Source organism: Prinia subflava, chromosome 13, assembly GCF_021018805.1.
Source record: "Prinia subflava isolate CZ2003 ecotype Zambia chromosome 13, Cam_Psub_1.2, whole genome shotgun sequence".
Lineage (NCBI taxonomy): Eukaryota > Metazoa > Chordata > Aves > Passeriformes > Cisticolidae > Prinia > Prinia subflava.
The window spans coordinates 2,512,501-2,535,090 of record NC_086259.1 but is presented as its reverse complement, the minus strand read 5'-3'; the positions used below and the strand labels follow the sequence as shown (position 1 = coordinate 2,535,090).

At 42.6% G+C, this 22,590-nt stretch overlaps 1 protein-coding gene across 4 annotated transcripts in view; it reads right to left on the bottom strand.

Moving 5' to 3' along the window:
- Nucleotides 1–22,590, bottom strand: part of LOC134557424 (transcription initiation factor TFIID subunit 4-like) — a 150,807-nt gene that overhangs the window by 64,872 nt on the left and 63,345 nt on the right. For 3 of the 4 annotated variants that reach the window (XM_063410413.1, XM_063410415.1, XM_063410416.1), the window contains 2 exons: nt 19,522–19,647; nt 9,652–9,708 (listed from right to left, as the gene is read on the bottom strand). In XM_063410413.1, coding sequence (XP_063266483.1) covers nt 9,652–9,708; nt 19,522–19,647 — 183 coding nt within the window. Of the gene's footprint in view, nt 1–9,651; nt 9,709–18,595; nt 19,439–19,521; nt 19,648–22,590 lie in introns of those variants that run through there. The other variant, XM_063410417.1, reaches the window with a different exon arrangement.

Below are 22,590 nucleotides of genomic sequence, written 5' to 3'. Positions count from 1 at the left end.
GCTCAAACACAACCCAAATATATTTCACACCAGAACTAAACTCTATTTTGAAGATGAGTCTTGAGTCGTCCTCATTAGTTTTACTTGAAAATTAGGAGTACACAGTTATTTACAATTTTGTTAGGAAAAATGAGGAAACAAGAAATAATCACTAAAAGAAAAGCCAACTTTTAAAGGTGTATATAACTCTTAGTTGTTTTATGCCCCCCTTTCTCAGAGTACTAAATGGGAACCCTTTTGGTAGCAAGGTAAGGAAATCACTGTATTTCACAGGCTATGAAGAACTGCTAAAGCCTCAAACAGCAGATTGCACTAGGATAAATACACATCATACAAAATGTAAGGAAATTACATTGCTGTTGGGTTAATTTGAAGATTGATACCTTTCACATACTCAGTGAGACATCAGCTAAACAAGGAACAATGCCTGACTAGACAACTTGCTTTCTTGTTCCCTTCTCTTGTCACACCCACAGAACTCCAGAATGGTTTGGCGTGGAAGGGAACTTAAAGATCCTCTCATTCCCTGGCAGGGACACCTCCTATGTCCCAGGCTCTCCCAGTCCCAGGGTCCAGCCTGGCCTTGGGCACTGCCAGGGCTCCAGGGGCAGCCACAGCTGCTCTGGGCACCCTGTGCCAGGGCCTGCCCACCCTGCCAGGGAAGAGTTCTTTACTAATATCTAATCTAAACGCACTCTCTGTCAGTGTAAAGCCATTCTCCCTTGTCCTGTTGCTCCAGGCCCTTGAAATAGTCTCTCTCCATCTTTCCTGTCAGCTCCTCTAGGTACTGGAAGGTCACAATTAGGTCACCCTGAAGCTTCTCCTCTCCAGGCTGAACAATCCATGTCCCATTTTGTTTTGCATAATCCCCTGCTCTCCAATGCAACCTCATTTCTCCTGCTTATGAACACCTCCCATACAAAGCCCCACACATCTGACACAGACCTTGGAGAGGAACATGCATGGATCCTTCTCACACAAGGCACTCACACTGGTGTAAACCAAGTTCTAAGAGTTTGTTTTCTAGGTAGCAAATATAAACAAAGAAAAAGGAGTATTCTTACTTTATACTGTAAAAATGGTGGTATAAAAATAGTTTGTTACTTAGGAATGGTTGTGTATTTAGCTCCTCTATCACTGAAACAGCATTTCCCTTTAAGAATGCTAAACCCAGCAGTTTTCATCAGTCATGTAAAATAAGCATTCATGTTAACTAAACAAGAGCTGGGCAGTATGCTGGAATAATGCATCACTACGGAATGCCACCAACTGATTTTGTAGAAGAAAATTATTATGTTGGACAGCACTGGATTTAATTTAGATTTCTGGTAGACTAATATGGTAAGCTTGGGTCAAGCCAGGGTTAGAGGAAAGACAAAAAACCGCCAGCCCTTGACTCAGCTCTAATTAATATACATTTTACCTAAGCAGGAATAAATAATTTGACTCAGCTGGAGGAGATCATGGCCACTCCTCTGATCTCCTGGCATTTTTGTTTCAGTTATCCACTTTCTGACTCTGTACAGAGAAGGTGACACCACACTTCAGCCAGACAACTTGCCACAACTTCTGCTCTAAGCCGGGAGAACAACGTGGAATTGCCACCACCCTCAATTCTACAGAGATATACAAGAAGGTCTGCTGAACACTAAGATTGCTATTGACCAAAGTTCTTCAGGACCTGTAGAATTCATCAAAGGGCAGTACCTCATCCCTGGAAACACAGGAAATCTCAAAGACTTACACCCCAAGTCCCATATCTAATAAACTTATTACCGGTTGTAGATTATCTTGTTTCCCCAGCACCATTTGCACATGCAAATGTAATGCCATTCCTCTCTTGTCCTTGGTTATAACTTTTATAATCAACTTCAGTCATCAGAATTTGGGATTGTTACCATAATATACCTGTACTTTTAAGTAATATCTGCTAAAAGGAAAAAAACCACAGCTGACACAAGCAGTAAACTTGATAAAGCAGCAGGACTTCCAGGAGAGTATTCTGACTGGTAAGACAGGAGCACTCGCCTCTGAGGTGCAAGTTCAGTACTAACATTTTAGGTCATTGTAACAACTTGGTAACTTCAGAAAAATCTCATACTCTGCAGCCAAATCCAGGGCAGCATTGCAGGAGCTTAAACCAGATGGGAATGGTCAAAGCATTTTTCTGGGTACAAACAACAGATCTGTGGTACAGGAAAATATAAAAAGTGACTGTTACCTGACTTTCTACATGTATTGACAAAAAGCTTGCATTCCTTCTGCATCACAGCCACAGCATTGGTAACCTGATGCATCAAACTATTCATGAAATAACTGTTCTGAGGAGTCAGTGTTGCCTAAACACTGCTTCATCATTACTTCAGCTATCACATTCATAGCTTTTCCTTCTTTCTACCTACTGACATTCAGATACGTTAGAGAGCTACATGGAAATTTAATTTAAATTTATTCCTGTTCAAGTGCCCCATTTCTCAGCGGATTGTGTTATAAGAAACCAATTTAAGATAAGATTGTTGCTTTTGAATCAATATTTTCATGTCAGGCGTAATAAAATAGAAAACTTACTTAGACTTCTCATCACTGAGACACTGCTTTAGTAGGACAATATTTAAAGACTTTGGCTTTGCTGAAAAGGTGAATAAATGAACTTGCCAAACAAAACAAAATCCTTTTCATTTTCTTTTTATTTTTCAGAAACTATGATAACTGCAGTAAGCTATCATTTCAATATTTTAAAAGAAACCACTTCTACTGAGTTGATACATAAATATTAGCATGGTGACAAGAACTTATTTAGTGTAAAATTGTTTTCCTATTGTAGTCACTAAGCATATATACTGGAGTTTCAGTAATTCTGCTAGAAGTCAAGTTCTGGGGGATTTAAAACCTCTAAGGCAATATTAGAACCACATAACATCTACCTTATACATCTTACAATGTACGTATTTCATTATTTTGATGAGAAGGATCCTAGAGCTTCTTCTGGCACTCTATCTGCTAACAGTCCACATATTTTACTGCATATAACCCAGAAAGGGATACAGGTCAGAGGCTGACTCTCAGCCCAGTGAGGCTCTTGGCTTGTGGTCAGTGGTTCCCACCCTGTGCTGCCCCTCTGTCTGCTGTGCTCCTTCAGGAGCTGAGCACTCCCAGGGCTCTGGCCAGGGGAACTCCCAGCCCTTCAGAGGGGCAGAGGACCTTCCCCAGCCCCAGAGGAACCTCCCAGCCCTTCAGAGGGGCAGAGGACCTTCCCCAGCCCCAGAGGAACCTCCCAGCCCTTCAGAGGGGCAGAGGACCTTCCCCAGAGCCAGGAGAACTCCCAGCCCTTCAGAGGGGCAGAGGACCTTCCCCAGCCCTAGAGGAACCTCCCAGCCCTTCAGAGGGGCAGAGGACCTTCCCCAGCCCTAGAGGAACCTCCCAGCCCTTCAGAGGGGCAGAGGACCTTCCCCAGCCCCAGAGGAACCTCCCAGCCCTTCAGAGGGGCAGAGGACCTTCCCCAGCCCTAGAGGAACCTCCCAGCCCTTCAGAGGGGCAGAGGACCTTCCCCAGCCCCAGGGGAACCTCCCAGCCCTTCAGAGGGGCAGAGGACCTTCCCCAGCCCCAGGCTCTGCTGGCAGGGCACACAAAGGGCTGCCTGGTGCCTCCCCAGCAGCCAAAGGCTTCTGGTATGAATACCAGCAGGTCAGAGACTTCCCTGCATGGCTGATGAGCACATCTGAGAACAGATTCCACTGGGTGTTATCTAACCTGATCTGGGGCCTGGATACATGCCCAGACATTTATGGTGTCTGGTTTAAGTTTTCATTATTATGCCATATTCTTGGTTGGTGATGACACAAACATTTGAACCAAGTTTATCTTTCAGGATCAAGCTCAGCTATTTGACTTTTAAATAAAAACATTTTTTAGGCAACAGACCCTGATAAGCAGAATACTCCTGACAGAAAGGATGCTAAGGATCTTACCCTCCCTGCCTTTCCTTTAAACCATTTCTATCATTAATTACTAGGTGTTGACTCAGATGTTCCTAATCTTGATCTATTCCTGCCATCACTTATATGGCCTGTTTTATGTTCTATTTAATGAAGCTTTTAAAGGAAATTAGAGAACTCATAATTTCCTTAACTTACATTTGTGACTTCCAGATTACATAAATCAGTGTATTTCCTAAAACTCGATTTAAAAAGCTTTAGTCATGTTTTGTTCACTGAAGCTTATCAGGGTTAGTTTAGCAAAACTTAAAGTTTCAGTGATTTTCTAATCACTCTCTAACAATAGCAGTCTCTACAAAAATTTAACTAAGTTAAAACTTAACTATGTGTTGCTAAAATGAAAAATTCCACTGCTTATGATTAATAACCTGCTTACTATTAATTACAACAATTAATTAAAAATAATTAAAATCATTAATCAGAAAAAATAATTAGGAAAGTTATATAACTTCCAACAAAACAGACACTGCTCACAAATGATGCTACTTTTTGCCTTAAGTTGTACCAAGTCAGACATCTCAGAATGTTACAAAGCAATGCAACAAGTGATAGCTAAAAGCGTAATTTTTCCCTGAAACAGTCTCAATGGAAAATATTTTTCAGTAGTTTATTAAATAGGTTTACCATTGAAACAATCACATGCTGTCCACTGGAAAAAGGCTGCACCAACTCAGAAGTGTGAAAGCAAATGGAGAGTTTTGAGGAATACAATCCTCCACAGGCACATTTTGCTACTGCTTTCACTCAAGTCCATTTGAAAGAGGTTATTACCAGAGCAAAATAAGTCACTCAAACTGAAATCAGAGTGGGTTTGCAGTGACTTAACTAAAACAGTGCTAGTCTGGGTGCAATGAAACCTGTTATGTTTTGTCTCTGCAGTAAGAGCCCGTGTAGATGGGCCTTCCCTTTGTTTGGGTAAGCATTTAAATGCAGTTTAAACTTGATTTATGCCAATTGGGTTTAAACAATATGCAGAGTGGTTTCAAGACTGGCTAATAAATGGATCAAGATGGAGTTACAGAGAAAAAAACATAATCTTCACCTAATCAAATTAATTTTAAAATGTGTTCAAAGAATTCCACTGTCTTCACGGCACTAAGAAGCAAGAAGGAAACCTTCAGCTGGTAGACATTCTGTGAAAGAAATTAAGCTAATCTTTTTTTCTTCTTAAATTAGGAAGAAAAACAGAGCATTACAGAATGAAGACTCAGAAATATCCATAAAGGAGAATGTTTTGGAACGAATACCCTTTCCCAGTTTTCTTTCTCTTCTCTTCATCCTATTATCCTCCTATTGGTACCTTTAATTTGCATTCTAAGACAGCGTTTTCCAGAGTTCCTTCAATGTTTTGAATAGTTTTTTCCTTTGAAGGAAGGATTTAGAAGACTTTAAGACTTCAAATTACTTCTTTTGGTACTCCACTTTCTCTCTCTGACTTTTGTCAGTAGTGTCACTGTTCAAACTGATTAAAGCCTGAACCATTATCCATTTTCAGAACATAATAATGGTATTATCAGCTGTTTATCACTAAACAAGTAACACAACTAGAAGAGCTGCAGGCTTCTTGGGTGCCCTCTTTGTGCTTGTTAAAACAGTACCTAACACCACTTTGCTATAGGCCACAAGAGTATCTGTGCAGAAAGGTCTTCAGGCAATATCCAAGACACAGAAATCACAGCATCACAGCTTCAAATCTGGCCCATTACTGAAGCTGACGGTATTTTATTCATCAGCTTATACAAAACCTGGAAGAAGCACAATTTCTCTCTGAGCTGTGGGTTATAAGCACATTTAAGAGTAGCCCAGCTGGCAGTGAAGTCTTGAATTTTTTTATTTTTGTTGGCATTGATTCAAAACTTTTAATTTCAAATGACAAATCCATGCCAAAGAGAGTTTTTCTAATCAACCTTTTATACTATAAAAGGAGTTATTTTTTAATTTTGGCAGTGCCAATATCATTTGAGATATCATTGAGTATCCAATGCAGAAAAAAATATGAACAATCTTAAAACAACATTATGCCAGTACCATGCCACACTACTCTTTGTAAAAAAACATGTTTTAACTAAATTTTAATATTTTAAGTGAAAGTCTCAAGAGCTTTAGAACCCTGATTACTAAAAGAAGAGACACTTTTTATGGTTCAAAACACGCAGGATGAAATTCAACTTTAGAGAGAGGCGTGGTGCCAGCAAATGATGCATGTTTGTGAGCAGGCTGGAGGAGCAGGCAGGGCCAGTGTCCAAGTGCAGAGGGTGCAGCACCAGGCTGAGCAGCTCCTTCTGCCCTGGACAGGGCCAGGGCTCCCACACCGGGGTGCTCCAACCCCTCTAACCCGTGCCCAGGGACAGATCTGCCCCGCTCACCCTGCCCTGCCCTGCCCTGCTCACCCTGCCCTGCCCTGCTCACCCTGCCCTGCCCCGCTCACCCTGCCCTGCCCAGCACACCCTGCCCTGCCCAGCACACCCTGCCCTGCCCAGCACACCCTGCCCAGCTCACCCTGCTCCCCTCACCCTGCCCTGCCCAGCTCACCCTGCCCAGCACACCCTGCCCAGCACACCCTGCCCAGCACACCCTGCCCCGCTCACCCTGCCCTGCCCGGCTCACCCTGCCCTGCCCTGCTCACCCTGCCCAGCTCACCCTGCCCTGCCCAGCACACCCTGCCCTGCTCACCCTGCCCTGCCCAGCTCACCCTGCCCTGCCCTGCTCACCCTGCCCAGCTCACCCTGCCCTGCCCTGCCCTGCTCACCCTGCCCTGCCCTGCTCACCCTGCCCAGCTCACCCTGCCCAGCTCACCCTGCCCTGCCCTGCCCTGCTCACCCTGCCCTGCCCCGCTCACCCTGCCCTGCCCAGCTCACCCTGCCCAGCTCACCCTGCCCAGCTCACCCTGCCCTGTCCGGCTCACCCTGCCCTGCCCTGCCCTGCTCACCCTGCCCAGCTCACCCTGCCCAGCTCACCCTGCCCTGCCCTGCCCTGCTCACCCTGCCCTGCCCTGCTCACCCTGCCCTGCCCTGCCCTGCTCACCCTGCCCTGCCCCGCTCACCCTGCCCTGCCCAGCTCACCCTGCCCAGCTCACCCTGCCCTGCCCTGCCCTGCTCACCCTGCCCTGCCCTGCCCTGCTCACCCTGTCCTGCCCTGCTCACCCTGCCCAGCTCACCCTGCCCAGCTCACCCTGCCCTGCCCTGCCCTGCCCAGCTCACCCTGCCCAGCTCACCCTGCCCTGCCCTGCCCTGCCCTGCTCACCCTGCCCTGCCCTGCTCACCCTGCCCTGCCCTGCCCAGCACACCCTGCCCTGCCCTGCTCACCCTGCCCTGCCCTGCTCACCCTGCCCTGCCCTGCCCAGCACACCCTGCCCTGCCCAGCTCACCCTGCCCAGCACACCCTGCCCTGCCCAGCTCACCCTGCCCTGCCCTGCTCACCCTGCCCTGCCCTGCCCAGCACACCCTGCCCTGCCCAGCTCACCCTGCCCAGCACACCCTGCCCTGCCCAGCTCACCCTGCCCTTCCCCTGCCATGCCCAGGGCACCCAGCGCCGCTCCCTCTGCTGGGCACCAGTGCCTGACAGCCCCACTGCAGCCCGGCAGAGCTGCAGCCACACACAGGCAGTGCTGCAGCTGGGCAGGGCTCCTGCAGCGCAGAGCTGCAGCCAGGCAGCACTGCAGCCACACATGCACAGATCTGCAGCTGGGCAGTGCTGCAGCCACACATGCACAGATCTGCAGCTGGGCAGTGCTGCAGCCACATGTACACAGAGCTGCAGCTGGGCAGTGCTGCAGCCACATGCACACAGAGCTGCAGCTGGGCAGCGCTGCAGCCACACAAAGGCAGTGCTGCAGCTGGGCAGTGCTGCAGCCACATGCACACAGAGCTGCAGCTGGGCAGTGCTGCAGCTGGGCAGTGCTGCAGCCACATGCACACAGAGCTGCAGCTGGGCAGTGCTGCAGCCACATGCACACAGAGCTGCAGCTGGGCAGCGCTGCAGCCACACAAAGGCAGTGCTGCAGCTGGGCAGTGCTGCAGCCACATGCACACAGAGCTGCAGCTGGGCAGTGCTGCAGCCACATGCACACAGAGCTGCAGCTGGGCAGGGCTGCAGCCACATGCACACAGAGCTGCAGCTGGGCAGTGCTGCAGCCACATGCACACAGAGCTGCAGCTGGGCAGGGCTGCAGCCACATGCACACAGAGCTGCAGCTGGGCAGTGCTGCAGCCACATGCACACAGAGCTGCAGCTGGGCAGGGCTGCAGCCACATGCACACAGAGCTGCAGCTGGGCAGGGCTGCAGCCACATGCACACAGAGCTGCAGCTGGGCAGCGCTGCAGCCACACACGGACACTGCCGCAGCACCAGGCTGCCTCGGAGCTACTGAAGAACGGCTGTTCCACTCTGACTAGTGGAAAATGTGGAGTTGCTATCCCGGTTTTTTACTTTCACTTCCTCAAGTTTCCCATGGCTGAGAAAGAATGCCCAGGAAAGGCAACACTGATGCAGCAGCAATGCATTTAATCCCAGCTGTTCACTGCCAGCAGCATGGCACCTTCAGTTCTCAGCTCCACAGCCCTTTCTGCCTGCCACCAATTGCTCTCAGAAATCTGACTCTTCCTTTGCACACACTGGTTACACACAAAACCCAAGTACCATTAAAATCCTGCCTATTTTCCTGCCAAATTACTTGATTACTCCACTTCATTTCAATACTTGCTTGACAAATCCAACTCTGGAAACACCAAGGTCTGGTCTTACGTTTACAAGAACTCATTTCAGCAACTCCTACTGCATAGTCACAGAATGAAATGAAGACAAATAAAACTCATCCACGTATCTGGATTTTTTTGACTGTTATATACATAAAATCTGTGTAGCTAACGGGACTCCAGAATACTGCCAAGAGGGAAACAAAACAGGAAGAACAGGTCACTACAAAAGAATTTGCCATATGCATTTTTCTGTACATCTTACCTTCCAGTGCATAATTATTACCTGCTAATGTGTACCTCCAAACAAGCTGGCTAAAAAGAATGGCATCATTTTGCTGAAATTGCTTTCAACTGATGGATATTTTAATCTTTCTAATTGATTTAAGTTACAACCCAATCCTAAGGCATGAGATGCCTTAAGCAAAGGACAGTCATTCATTTATAGCAAATTAAGGTACTCTTACAGCAACACATCATAACTTCATGGGAAATTATTTGATATTTTTTAGATTATTGTAATTTAGACAAATGAGAAAACAGTCCACTGAATCACAGGGTAGAGAAAATGATTGGCAATTACATTACTTGAAAAAAAGTTACCAGAACAAAATTGTTAAGTAGCACATTTCTAAGAAAGTGACATTTTACAAAAAGACAAAGGCATATATTTTCCACCAAAATCTAGAGCTGCTGTCATCAACAACCCAACAAAAGCTACAGCTACCTAAAATGGAAATGAAAATGTAATGTATGGAAATATTCTCTTATAAAATCTCCTTAGGCTTCACATGTATTAATGTATTAGTTTGCAAACATTAAGATCAAAGGGAAAGCAACAAATACATCCTAAAAAGTTTTTAGTCAGATTTTTATTAACGATATACAAGTAGCAAGGCATAAAAAATTAATATGTTCAAGCCTTGAAATGTCAAGTGTAATGATCTCTAGCTCTGCTTACCTCCTTTGCTTTTTGTTTCAGTCTGGCTTGCTCTGGGTCTTCTTGCCTTGAGCGACTCTACATGTTTAAAAAAAATGGGGAAAAAAGGTTAACAGATGGTTTAAGAACCCCTCATCTGTTGCAGTGAGTTAAAAAATAGCAAAGAAATAGGAACAGGATACAAGGTATCAAATGGGACGCTTAAATTGATTATAGGTGCAATTTCAAATCCATAAACCTCACCCAAAAAACTGTTAAATGTTCAGTTGTAAATGAGATGTCAAGATTTGAATAAAAATAAAATTCAACACCCAAGCCAATCAACCAAAAAAAACCCAACCAAAAAACCTCACACCAAACCAAAGAACACTCCCCCCAAACCCACCAAAAAACAACAACCACAACAACAAAAACCCAACCCAAGCATGTTTTTGTCAGTGTGAAAGTTTCCATACAGGTTTAGATTTCAATTATTGAATACAAACAAATTCAAACACCCAAGAGCAGAAGTTACACCTTTTCCATTATCTGAACTATTTCATTTAAGTCTTTACAGTCAAGTATTTAAAAATTGACTGTTTGCAACTTAGCTTGTATTTAGCTCTTGGTAGAGAACATGAAGAAACCCATTATTATTTACCTCCCAAAAGGTAAATCTTTATAATAAAGATGTTACTATTCCAAATGAGCTTACTTTGAGTACAGCATAGAAATACACTCTGTTAAACCCATTCATGTACTACTAACAATATTAATGTTGTCATTTTGAAAACTGGATAAATATTGCTAAATAACAACTCCTGTATTTTCCTTTAAAATCAGGAACAGCTCTAAAAGTAATCATTTAATTTTAGTAACAACCTGTAACATTTCTTTAGACACAGACTATTTTATAACCATATGATAGAAAACAGATTTATATCTGTGCTCTCTACATGTTCTCAGACTGAGGGAATTCAAAACTCAGGAGGCAGATAATACACACATTATACTTTCATAAATGTGTGATAGGTCAGCATTCAGCAAATGTTGCATAAAAAGTTGTGAGAAGCTCCAATAAAACTTGTGACATCCATGGAAAGCTGTTGCTCCAGATACCTGAAAGATGCAGTGTTCTACTTCAGTATTTCTTTGAGATTTAAAGTGATATAATTTACACAACTCCTAAAGGAGTATCTGTGCCCTATCCTTGGCATCATTCTCTGCTTATTGCCATGCTGAAGGCAGACCTGAAACTTGAAAGAATCTTAGTTTGCAAACTTACATATCCTCAGATTTTTTCTGGTGTTTACATTTTTCATACCATATTCTGGTCGGAATTCAAAAATCCATTAAGAAAACCATAGGGAGACAGGTTTTAAGGGTTTACACTTTAAAGGGTCGTGTGCTATTTTTGATACACCTGGAGAGTGCCTTGGCTTGATTTGGCACAGAATTCCATATCATTTCTCCTGTTAGTTTTGTGGGGTTTTTTTGAACTGAGATTATTTTTTTTTCAGCTAATGTAGTACACCTATAAAACACAGTGCTGATAATGCAGGGTGACAATTAAAAAAATGAGATTTCCACATGTGCTTAACTCTTCCCCTGTGCACATCAGCTTCACTTCCAACAACATGTCCAAGTGCTTTTGTGTGTGTTGGCATTGGAGGCTGCTGGACAGGAGAGCATCTGCAGCAAAGGAATGACAAACTGCAATGTGAGCCAGCCAAGGCCACGTTCCACTTGTGCCAACCAAATAAGAAACCACCACAGCACAGGCTGAGGTTCCCTCTAACTGCTGTGGCCAGGCAAAAAGAAAAGCGTAGATAACGTGACCTACTTAATGTTCAAAGCACAAAAAAGTTTTTCATGAAATATGTGGGTCTGCCAGGGAGCTGGGCTTCTAATCAACACAGCAATTACTAAGAACCTGATTATATTTACACCTATTAGGTTAAAAACTGAAGTGACAAACCCTCAGTTGTGAGCTGCTTCTCTAGGAGATGGGCTCAGGTCAGTATTTATGAACCGAGCTGAACAAGGTCCTTGCTGTCATTTTGCAGTAACAATTCCATCACTGGAGCCTCAGTTTCTCCAGTATGATGTATGGAAAAGCATATTTAGCCCTTTCATGGTTTTGATGATAAATTTATAAATGTACAATGAAATTCTATTGCCTTGTGAGTCTCACAGTGAAAGCAGTACAGAAACACAAAGTATTGTTATACTACGTATGAAACTGAAAATTCGCCAAATGCAAAGTACAAGTTAAAAGCACGTCAGCTTGAGGAGAAAGCAGAGTCCTGAGAGAATCCAGCTGAGACTTCTAATATTGTTACTAACTTCCTACAAGGAAATGATAGAATCCTGGAAAACACACCAGATGTACCTTGCATTTGGGGACGTTGTAAGAAAAATTAAAGCAGTAGATGCAAAGTAACATTGCAATTTCCTGGGCTTCTTAAGTGAAGGAAAAACTCTGCAAGTGCTACAAAATAAAGTAACACATTTAAAAGTTGGGGCTTTTTCTTTCTTCCCCAGAAGGTGACCAAACAAGAATAGATCTGGAGTTCAGGATAATCTCAATGTGCAAAAGCAAATCATCTGCTCTGTGTAAACCTCCAGCTTGTTCACAGTAAATACATGATAAAAATTATTCCAGAGGTGAAAACAGGTACTCAAATAGAGGAATCTTGTTTCAAAAATGAAGATCTAAAGTACCAGATCAAGTTAAATATATAACTCACATTGAGGGTGAAAATACTTTTTCATTTAGAATAATGCAATGAATTTCTAGTTATTGCTTGAATCCATGCCAAAGAGCTTTTCCAAAGAATCCAGGCCAGTTCTTGTTTCAAAGAAGCAGAATTCCACCTTTACATTGGATGTATCATTACTACTAAAAAAATTAAGGAATTTAACTCTTTTGTGTTCAGACAAATTTTAACAGATTTTTTTTAAAAGCAGATTTGTAAGAATAAAATACTTTCCTGCTGTTACCATGCCAGTAAGCTTCAGAAATAAAATCATCAGCACATGAAGGCTAAAATGTATTAAAGGACAAGTATAAACATCAACTATTTCATTAATTCTTCACTTTATGATCACCAATAGGCTTCACCAATGCTCATTCAACACAGATTAAAGCAAATATAAGCAAATGCAAATGTCAAGCTTAAGAGAGGTGCCTAAATAAGCTTTAGAAATGTCACTGGATTCCCTTTACACTCCACTCCACATGTGAACATCTCTCCCCTCCTCTGAAGAGTTTGCACATTTTTGCTGCTCAGCTCTTGTAGTGCTTGTCTACACGTCAACATCACCAAGCAATTTTTTTAGTATTTTTCACTTCCTTTTGTCAAGCTATTGACTAATCATTCATGGCTATTTAAAATTCCAGTTTAACTTTTTTCTTCCAGTTAATTCATATTTAGGGTTTTCTTTTCCGTTCTTTCTCTTTCTCCCAAATCTTAATATGCAGCCCTTCACCTGTTTTGTGAAACATGCTTTTCCAAAATCTTTTAATGCACCAATGTCCTCCTCTAAAGCTTTGGAAATACCCACCAAATCAAATCCTTTCAAGGACTTTATCATAATTCCTTCGCCTTCCCCTCCCTGTTCATCATGTCTAGATCTATAAATAAAGCAGGCTGCATTTACCTGATGTATTTTCCTGTTGATGAATAAAACCTTTAGAAGTAAGCAAGCTTCCCAAAGACATTTTAGAGAAACCCAGGACTGATCCTAAGCAGATAACATATTTGTAAATATATTAAATGCTGTCTCCTACTGAGAATGCATTCAGTAAACCAGGTTTGTGAACATTTCTCCCAAACACCAGTATTTTATTAGACCAGACAACCTGATATTTTAATTGTGAAGAGCCAAAGTGATTTGTGTTACAGAGTTCTTTATCTGGAAACTGAAAACTGCATAGATCACATTAGGTCTATGGAAATATTGGACTTCCAAAGTATGAAAAGCAGCATATGTTAAATGTGTATATTCAAAACAACAGAAAGAAGGGGCTTCATTTACATGTCACCAAACTCCCTAATGTTCCAAACCCCAGCTCTTCCCCTAGCTTCTGTTCAGGCAGGAGGCCACAAAAAGAGACATGGAACAGTGTCGTTTTAAGGATATTTCAGATTTCATAGAATTGTCTTACATTAGAAAGCAACAGTGTTTTTAAAATTATAAGGATATTTATAACCCACACCATACTTAAACAGATGCACAATTTTTTTAGAATGGGAGCATACTCTGCATCTATGCAGACAGACAGACTAAAAATACTTCTGATGTGTCTCATTATCATAATTATCAATACTTTGCTTGATTATTGAAGTCAAAGTTGCACTGTTGCTACATTTTTGATCCACTAACAAAAATAAGTTTTCTGTTTAGATTTGTATGGACTTCACAGCTTGTTACAGCTGTGTTGGGAAATGTCTCACAGGGTCTCTCCTGCATTTAGCTAAATCTGATCCCAGCTAAGGCCCTTGCAGCTGTACTGCCCCTTACCAATATATACACTGGGGGGCTTTAATGCCTCAAATCCCTCTTTTTTCATTAAATAAAGTGAAGAGTCACAACTGCAGATGCTGTGCTATTGAGAGCCACGGCTGTACCAACAGTTCCAATTTTAAACCTATTTTTCCCCATTGATGACATTAGAACTTCACCCACGGCTGTATCAGCTTATAACTTTCACTTTTAATTAAAGAAATTAAATTGGCAACATGAAACACTTTGCTTTCACATTAGCTTTGTTAATAAAAAGTGAAAGTTAAAAGCATCATAGCTGAGGGTAAAACGCTGCTCAGTGTTACGACCATGGTGAGGTGGAATGCAAAAGCACAGGTCTGAAAAATGATTTCTATTAAAATCACTAAAATTGCAGTGACAAATTCCTAAAAATTCAGAAAATTATCTCAATACAGTAATTCCCATTTTGCTCTTCTCTCATCAGACGTGAGTTCCAAGTGCTCATGCAGACAGGAGGCTGCACTGACCCCACTGCTCTCAGAGGAGAGGGAAAGGATGAAATGCAGTGACAGCTCAACTCACCTGGGAGTAACCCCTGCAAGTCATCACAGCACACGTGTGGAAGGGAACCTGCAGCACCAAACTTCGGTGATCTCTCCAATTAAAAAGCCCTTCAGTACTGCCCAATCATCCACAAATGCTAATTAACTTTACAAACAACTCTAAACATAACTTTCCATTTACTTATGTAAATTTTCTTTTTACAGAACACATCTTACCCTTGTGATTGCTGTATTTAAGATCCCAGAACTTGACAGACTTGTGCTCCTAATACATAACACTCAAAACCATAGACTAAATGAATGCATATATTGGACATTAAATTTCAACATTAATTTGATAATAAAATACACAGGCATTCAGCCAATTTGAGCAGAACAATTAACACACTAATTTTAAAGTGATCACTTTATCATAGATTATAAGACAGAAGTACGATTCATTCATTTTCTGAGAGCCAGGACAACCCTAAGCTCTAACTCTTTACTGTCATCACTCTCTCCAAAAAACAAGTCAGAAATAAAAACAACAACAAATCAGCCACAACCTCCTACTCCTTCTGCTGCCAAAAATATTTCCATTATTAGCCCATAACCAGAACTTCATTCAACTTGACAGACACCACCTGCACTTTCCAGGTTTTGGAAACAGCCATGAAAGCAGCAAGAACACTTGCTTATTATTCACTTATTATTCACTATAATAAGACCAGTGCTTTGTTGGGTTTGGCTGGGGTTTGTTTTTTTGTTGGTTTGGTTTTGTTTGTTTGTTTTTTAGAAAATCCACAGGAGACAACACCATGTCAAATGTAAAGGTAAATTCCTCAAGTGATTTGAGTGTGGCTTTTGACCTTTCTGCAGCCCGAAGACTCCTCAGCGCTGCCTGTACCGTCCCCAAAGGGCCACAGAGGATGTCTGGCTCTGCACACACCTGGCAACAACAGCCAGGGCTCCTCCTGGCTGAACAAACCAGGACAAGAGTTGACTCCCAAATATTCCCTTTAACAGACTGCTCTACACACGTGTTTATACACAAGGTGCTCCCTTCTTGTGCCATTTTTGGTTTTCACCTGTGAGGCTCGCGTCAGGAAGGAAACCCCAAGTCAGTGACACCAGGACAGCTCAGTCCCTCCCTGCACAGCTTCTCCTTTTGACACCACATTTCCTGGGGCCCTGAGACAGCAGCTCCTCCAGCAGGAGGTGACTGATGGCACAGTCTGGGGACCAAGGGGCCCGTAAACACTTCTAAAATAAAAACAGTTACTAGAAAGTGAACTAGAGAAAAGCTCTGGGCCACACATCCAAGGCTGCTATGGGAACATTGTGGAACATTTTGGAATACTGTGGAAGCCTGAAACACTGTGGAAGGTTCTGGAATGTTGTGGAATATGATGAGGATCCCTGAGGTGCAGGAGGTCATTCTGCCGCCTGAAACAGCGCAGTAGTAGTTTCAATTTTGAGATTTTTAATGTAAAAGAAATAGTATGTTGCACTGCTACTATAGCATACCATGATTTTTCCTTTCCTGTCAAGTTTGTCTTCCCCCAAAATATCTCATTGGAATGAGAACATCACTCACAATGTCTCTCAGCTTATGATTTCAAGTTCCTATTTTCCAAGTATTTCCCAGGCATGGGACATCAGATTTGGTAAAATTCTCTCATTTAACAAGCTATATAATACTGCTATTTTCTTTCACAGACACTCCTGTAGTGCCACAGCTAATTTTAACTTTAGTGACTTTCCTCAGAAAGTCAAAAATTGTATTTTTTTTAAATCTAACTTTGTTTTCCTTCTACCTTCTCATCTGATTTGGTCTCTCCTTCCTCCAAAAACATTTCCTGAAGCAAAAGCAAGCCCATCTGAACACTTACAAATTCTGCAATCATTTCCTACTGTAACAACTGCAATCACAGTTGCAGATCCACCAGAGCACTTGGGTCAAATATTCTCCTTTCTCCTCCTAAAGAAATCCACCCACCACCCAAAACAACAAGAATCTGCAAACCTGACACTCTCTTTGGCCATCATTTCCATTTGGTTTTTTTTAAACCCTTTACTGAACTGTAATGCTGAATTACCAGATCAGTTTCAAGGCTTCCCAAAGAGTCATGCTGCCTCCCCTTTAATTTCAACCTATTCCTTCATTTTTCATTATCTTCTCCATCGATTATCCTGTTACTAAATAGATTATTTAACACCATCTGGTTCAATACCCAAAACATTTCTTTCACTATCTTATTCTTCATCAAAACCTGGACTTTGGCTGTTAACAAGGCTCCAAAGGGGAAATAATTAAAGAAGAATTTTCACTGTGCAAGTTCAGCTTTTTGATGCTCTTCCATATGAGCCAGTAGGTGAGATACCAACAGCAGGAAGCTTTGAAACTTTCACTGAAATGGTTCTGCTGAGTAGCCTTAAAAACATCCTGCACAATCACCTGTCAAAACACTTCCAAGATAAAAGATCAGGCTGTTTATCTAAAGGCACATTAAGAAGTTGCAATTATAAATATATATGATTTTTAGATTTAAGCAAGGAAAAAGAAATTTCACTTTAAATTCTGAAGTTTTTTCTGTTTTAAAGACAACACTGTCAAGGTGACAAAGGTGCCATGACTGGGGGAACACTGCCTTTACATGGTGGATATTTGAGTCTCCAGAGGCAGCTTAAGCATCTCCCCCTTTGAGGACACAAATATCACAGGCAGAGAGAAGTGGGTACTGGCAGGTATCACTTCACCAGGCAGCTGGGGCAGATCTGAACTGTGTCCTTTTCATTACTGTGTCATTACAATGACTGCATCCTTCCCACAAGGGCTGAGATCTCCTCAGACAACAAGGCATGTTCATAAAAAACAGAAAAAACCAAAATCCTGGGTAAGGAATCAGCACAGGAATTCAGAATAAAGACCTCAACAAGTATCGCTGTTCACATACAGGTGCTTTTGCATTTGAGCAGCACCAGAGAATCTAAGAAAATAATGTAAAATCTATTATTTAGAATAAAAAACTGTAATCTGACCATATTTTGCCAACCCATGTCCTGTGTAAGCCTTGCAACAGATCACCCAGCCATCAGAACAGCTGGGAGCACCAGCTCAACAAAGCAGCTCAGTTCCAAACTGGCATTTACACCCAGATCACAGCATTGCATAAGCACCTTCCAAGGGGTCCACAGCGGCTTCTGCTTCTCTCTCTAAACATTAACACTGATAAATCAGCACTGCTGATGGCTGCTCCCTGCTTTGGCTTGGGATTTTTAACACCTTCATTTATTTTCACCTTCATATATTTTTATAGCATACCATGGATTTCTTCTGAGCTGTCTCCTGGTTATGAAGATGAAGAATGCATTCAGTAATTTCATTAAGGGTTTTTTTTTCAAATTAATGAGGGGATTTAAAAACTTTTTTTTTTGTTGTAGAATTCTTTAATTTCCTCTTGCTGTATTTTGTAGGAATCAAACTTGATGATTTGTATTTATTTCCTGAATTGAGATTTCACAGGACTTTATATTATCCAAGACTAAAACAACAACAAAAAACTCCTGTCCAAAATACAGAATATCAATTCATGAAGGAATTCAGTTTGGAAGGAACACCAGGAGCTTCTCTAAGCCAACCTCAGACCAGCCTGCATAAGGGAAACATTTCTGAACTAAGGACTATGAGCTACTGCATTTTTCTCAATGTCCATTAAAAAATGACCAGTGTAGCAAACAAGCAGCAGGATACACAGAAAATTATTCACCAAGATGTAGTCACTGAATGGAGAAAACAGGATAAAAATAAATAAGCATTTCTTTATTTTTAATAAGTAAGAATTAAGAAGGAAAACAGCAATTGTGTTTTCATCAAAACATTTAAAGGGTATCTATGTTGTTTAAAAATTTGCGGAATATTTAATAATGTGAACAATTATAAATTAAGAGTACAAACAGGATAGATTAAAGTAGCCTGAGAAATAGATTTCTAAGTAAGCAAGGCTTTGGTTTGGGATTTTTAAAAAAAATTCTTAATTTGTGAACATTAATGGAATAAAATCAGGAGGCTGTGTTACAATTGAGTTGTTCTGTATAATTTCTTCAGAATATACAATAAAGAATTCAATGAAGATTCAGATACAATTAAAAATGGGATAACTAAGGGATAAACTTCTTTGTAGCTAGATACGATATATATGATTAAATTTACAGTTACAAGCAGGAGTTATCTATCCCTGTGTGCTCTTGAAACACTATTATCTGAGCTTGTTCTAGTGCACCTCTGAACACTCAGTCCTGGAATTAAAGTTATAAAGGAACATGTCCTGAGAACTGACAGTGAACTGGAGACAGGCACAAGTCAGTCAAATACTGCAGCCACAGACAAGCAGCTGGAACACAGTCAAATGAAGGGAACAGATGAACAAAACTGAACAAATGAACTTAAAAACAAAGTCTAAAAACCTAAGAAGTAAAAAGCCTCTAAAAAAACTCATCAGAATTTTTTGAATTTGTTTAAAGACCAGAAGTGTCAGCTCTGATTCTCCAGTGGCACAGAAACCTTGGCACCTACTAAATTTCAAAGGCAACTGTACAAATCATTTCACTGAATTATTTTGGAAGCCTCAGCCACCGTCTCCTGTGTTCCCAAGACCTGATGACATTTGGAGCTGTATGTTGAAAAGACAGAGGCATCTCAGGCTGGGTCTGGAGTCAGATCAGAGCCTGACTCCCGAGTCCAAGGGGTGGTGTCACACCAACAGCACCTTTCTGCTGTAAGAAACAAAATGTGCCTACAAAATACACATCACAAAATTAAATCATTGTTTGAAGGATCTGGATTGTTAAGTAGTTAAAAAAACAGTGAAAGTGATACCTTGGCAGCCTTCAGCAAAATTTCCCTCTCCTGTTCATCCTTCCTTTGCTTTTCTAAACGCTCCAACTGCTCGAAGAACTTGAGCTGTGCTCGGACATCTGTGGCCTGCTCGTACCATTCATCGTCCTGTAAGACAGGGACAGAAAAACAGGCACCTGCTCAACACCATGCACTTACAGACTGTAGGTGGTACACATAAAATCTATCCATTGTATTAATAATAAAAAGAAAATTACTATTTTTCAGGCTTGGGGGAATGAAGCCAGCCTATGGTTAATAATGCAGCAAGAATCTGAGAACTTAATTAGTAACTAAGAATTCTTAAACAAACAAGGATTGATTTATCAGCACCAGATACATGAAAGAGTTAAAAAAGGTAAAACCAACTGCCTTAATGACGGAAAACATCTAAAATGCTTAGCTTTATTACTGAATAACCCTAGCTATAGTTTATAACCAGGCTCATAACCTATAATTCCTGCATTTGTACTAATCTTGAACTAGTAACAGACTTTCTCAAGATGCAGCATTATAAAAGCATTAAAGCTAGTATCTCGGTTGAAAATAAGCCTCTAACTCCAATTACAACAGAAGCTTATGACAACTGAGAACATGCAAGTTTTCCTAGCACACAGCACCCAGGAGAGTTTATGGCATGAACCACATGGAAAACACTCAGGATGTCAGTCCGAAAAGTAAGTTATCCATATTGCTTTCATCCCATTTATCTACTTAATGTTTTCCTTTCTGACTACCATGCTATGAAATCAAAGAATAGCACTAACCAAGAAAAATACAGAATACAATAACAATGCCACATTTCCATCAGAGACAACTGTAATGTTGTCTCTGATTGAAATTTTTTCCTAAGGATCTTCTAAGACATTATTTTAAATACTGTTTTGGCTTAACATGGACTAAGCAAACTGTTTTCTTCTCAGACACCATCCTAGGGAGGAAGAAGGAGAGATTTAACACTTCTGAAGATGGTAAAGAATACTGACAAGAAACAAGGATATTTTACTTTTAATCCAATATAGTAGAAGATACCCATCGATTGCAATGAAAGATGTCATTATTACCTAAGTGTAAGTAATAACCTGAAGAGTGGCCTTTATTTTTTAATCCATTTTTTCTATCACAAGGATGTTGATTATAGTCACAGATCCCAGAGGTGATTATTTTTACAAATATCAAATAGAATTAGTCCAACCATGACTCAGGTCACAGCATCCCCAGGTTTGGGAAATAGGTGAGCTAAAACACAGTCCAAAGCTGTTTGACTAGAATGCCAGGAATACAAAAAAGCACAGCACAAAACCAAGGAACAAACTAAACCAGAGCTATTCAATGTGTATATATGCTAAAGAAATCTAAACACAGCTCAGACAACACACAAGTAGTAATTGTCATCTTCCTTTGACACCAGTTTAACAACTATAATAACTAACAAGCATCTGATTTCTACTTGAAAAGATATTTCAACTATATCAATAAAGATGATTGATTAATTTGAATTTCAAACTGCTTAGTAGATCTTTGTTTAAAGTTCCCCCTGGTTTGAGATATCAAAATTGTTTCAGTTTTCTCCAGGAATACAATCACTTACAAAAGAATCAGTAGCATTTTACCTTTAATTTTTTTTAATAGAAAATCATGTTTTATTACAGTGAAGAATTTACAGCTGAATTCTTTGGTTGCTAAGGCATAAATTGGTGGCTTTTGTAAAATATTAACATTTCACACATCCAGGAAAGTTACTATAGATTCCTAAATACCCAAGCAATTTCAATTCCTCGATAACCTGGACAAAAAAGGAGTTATCAGGAATCAAGTCTTGTCAAATCCACGAGCAGGAATAGCTTAGCATGTGCCCCATGCCAGACACTTCAGCACAGAATTTCAATTCCTGGATACCCTGGACAAAAAAGGAGTTATCAGGAATCAAGTCTTGTCAAATCCACGAGCAGGAATAGCTTAGCACGTGCCCCATGCCAGACACTTCAGCACAGAAAGAAAGAAACCATCCTGCACCCAATTTCCCCCAGCTGAGGAGGAAGATGAGCTGGCAGGCAGATGCACCATCCCAGCAATGTTTGCTGGGCAGACAAACCGGCAGTCCGGGGAAACTCTGCAGCACAAACCAGAACTTGGCTGTGCTGGGCACTGCGGCTGTGCTGGGCTGTGCTGTGCTGGGCACCCTGACTGTGCTGGGCTGTGCTGGGCTGTGCTGGGCACCCTGACTGTGCTGGGCTGTGCTGGGCACTGCGGCTGTGCTGGGCTGTGCTGGGCACCCTGACTGTGCTGGGCACCCTGACTGTGCTGGGCTGTGCTGGGCACCCTGACTGTGCTGGGCTGTGCTGGGCTGTGCTGGGCACCCTGACTGTGCTGGGCTGTGCTGGGCACTGCGGCTGTGCTGGGCTGTGCTGGGCACCCTGACTGTGCTGGGCACCCTGACTGTGCTGGGCTGTGCTGGGCTGTGCTGGGCTGTGCTGGGCACCCTGACTCTGCTGGGCTGTGCTGGGCACCCTGACTCTGCTGGGCTGTGCTGGGCACCCTGACTGTGCTGGGCTGTGCTGGGCACCCTGACTGTGCTGGGCTGTGCTGGGCTGTGCTGGGCACCCTGACTGTGCTGTGCTGGGCTGTGCTGGGCTGGGCTTGGCTGAGCTGTGCTGTGCTGTGCTGGGCTGGGCTGGGCTGGACTGGGCTGGGCTGGGCTGGGCTGGGCTGGGCTGTGCTGTGCTGTGCTGGGCTGGGCTGTGCTGGGCTGGGCTGTGCTGTGCTGGGCTGGGCTTGGCTGGGCTGTGCTGGGCTGTGCTGGGCTGGGCTGTGCTGGGCTGGGCTGTGCTGGGCTGGGCTGTGCTGGGCTGGGCACCCTGGCTGTGCTGGGCTGTGCTGGGCACCCTGACTGGGCTGGGCTGGGCTGTGCTGGGCTGGGCTGTGCTGGGCTGGGCTGTGCTGTGCTGTGCTGGGCTGGGCTTGGCTGGGCTGTGCTGGGCTGTGCTGTGCAGAACCATACCGAGCCATGCCGAGCCGTGCCGAGCCCCACGGCCGTGCCGGCCCCGCGGC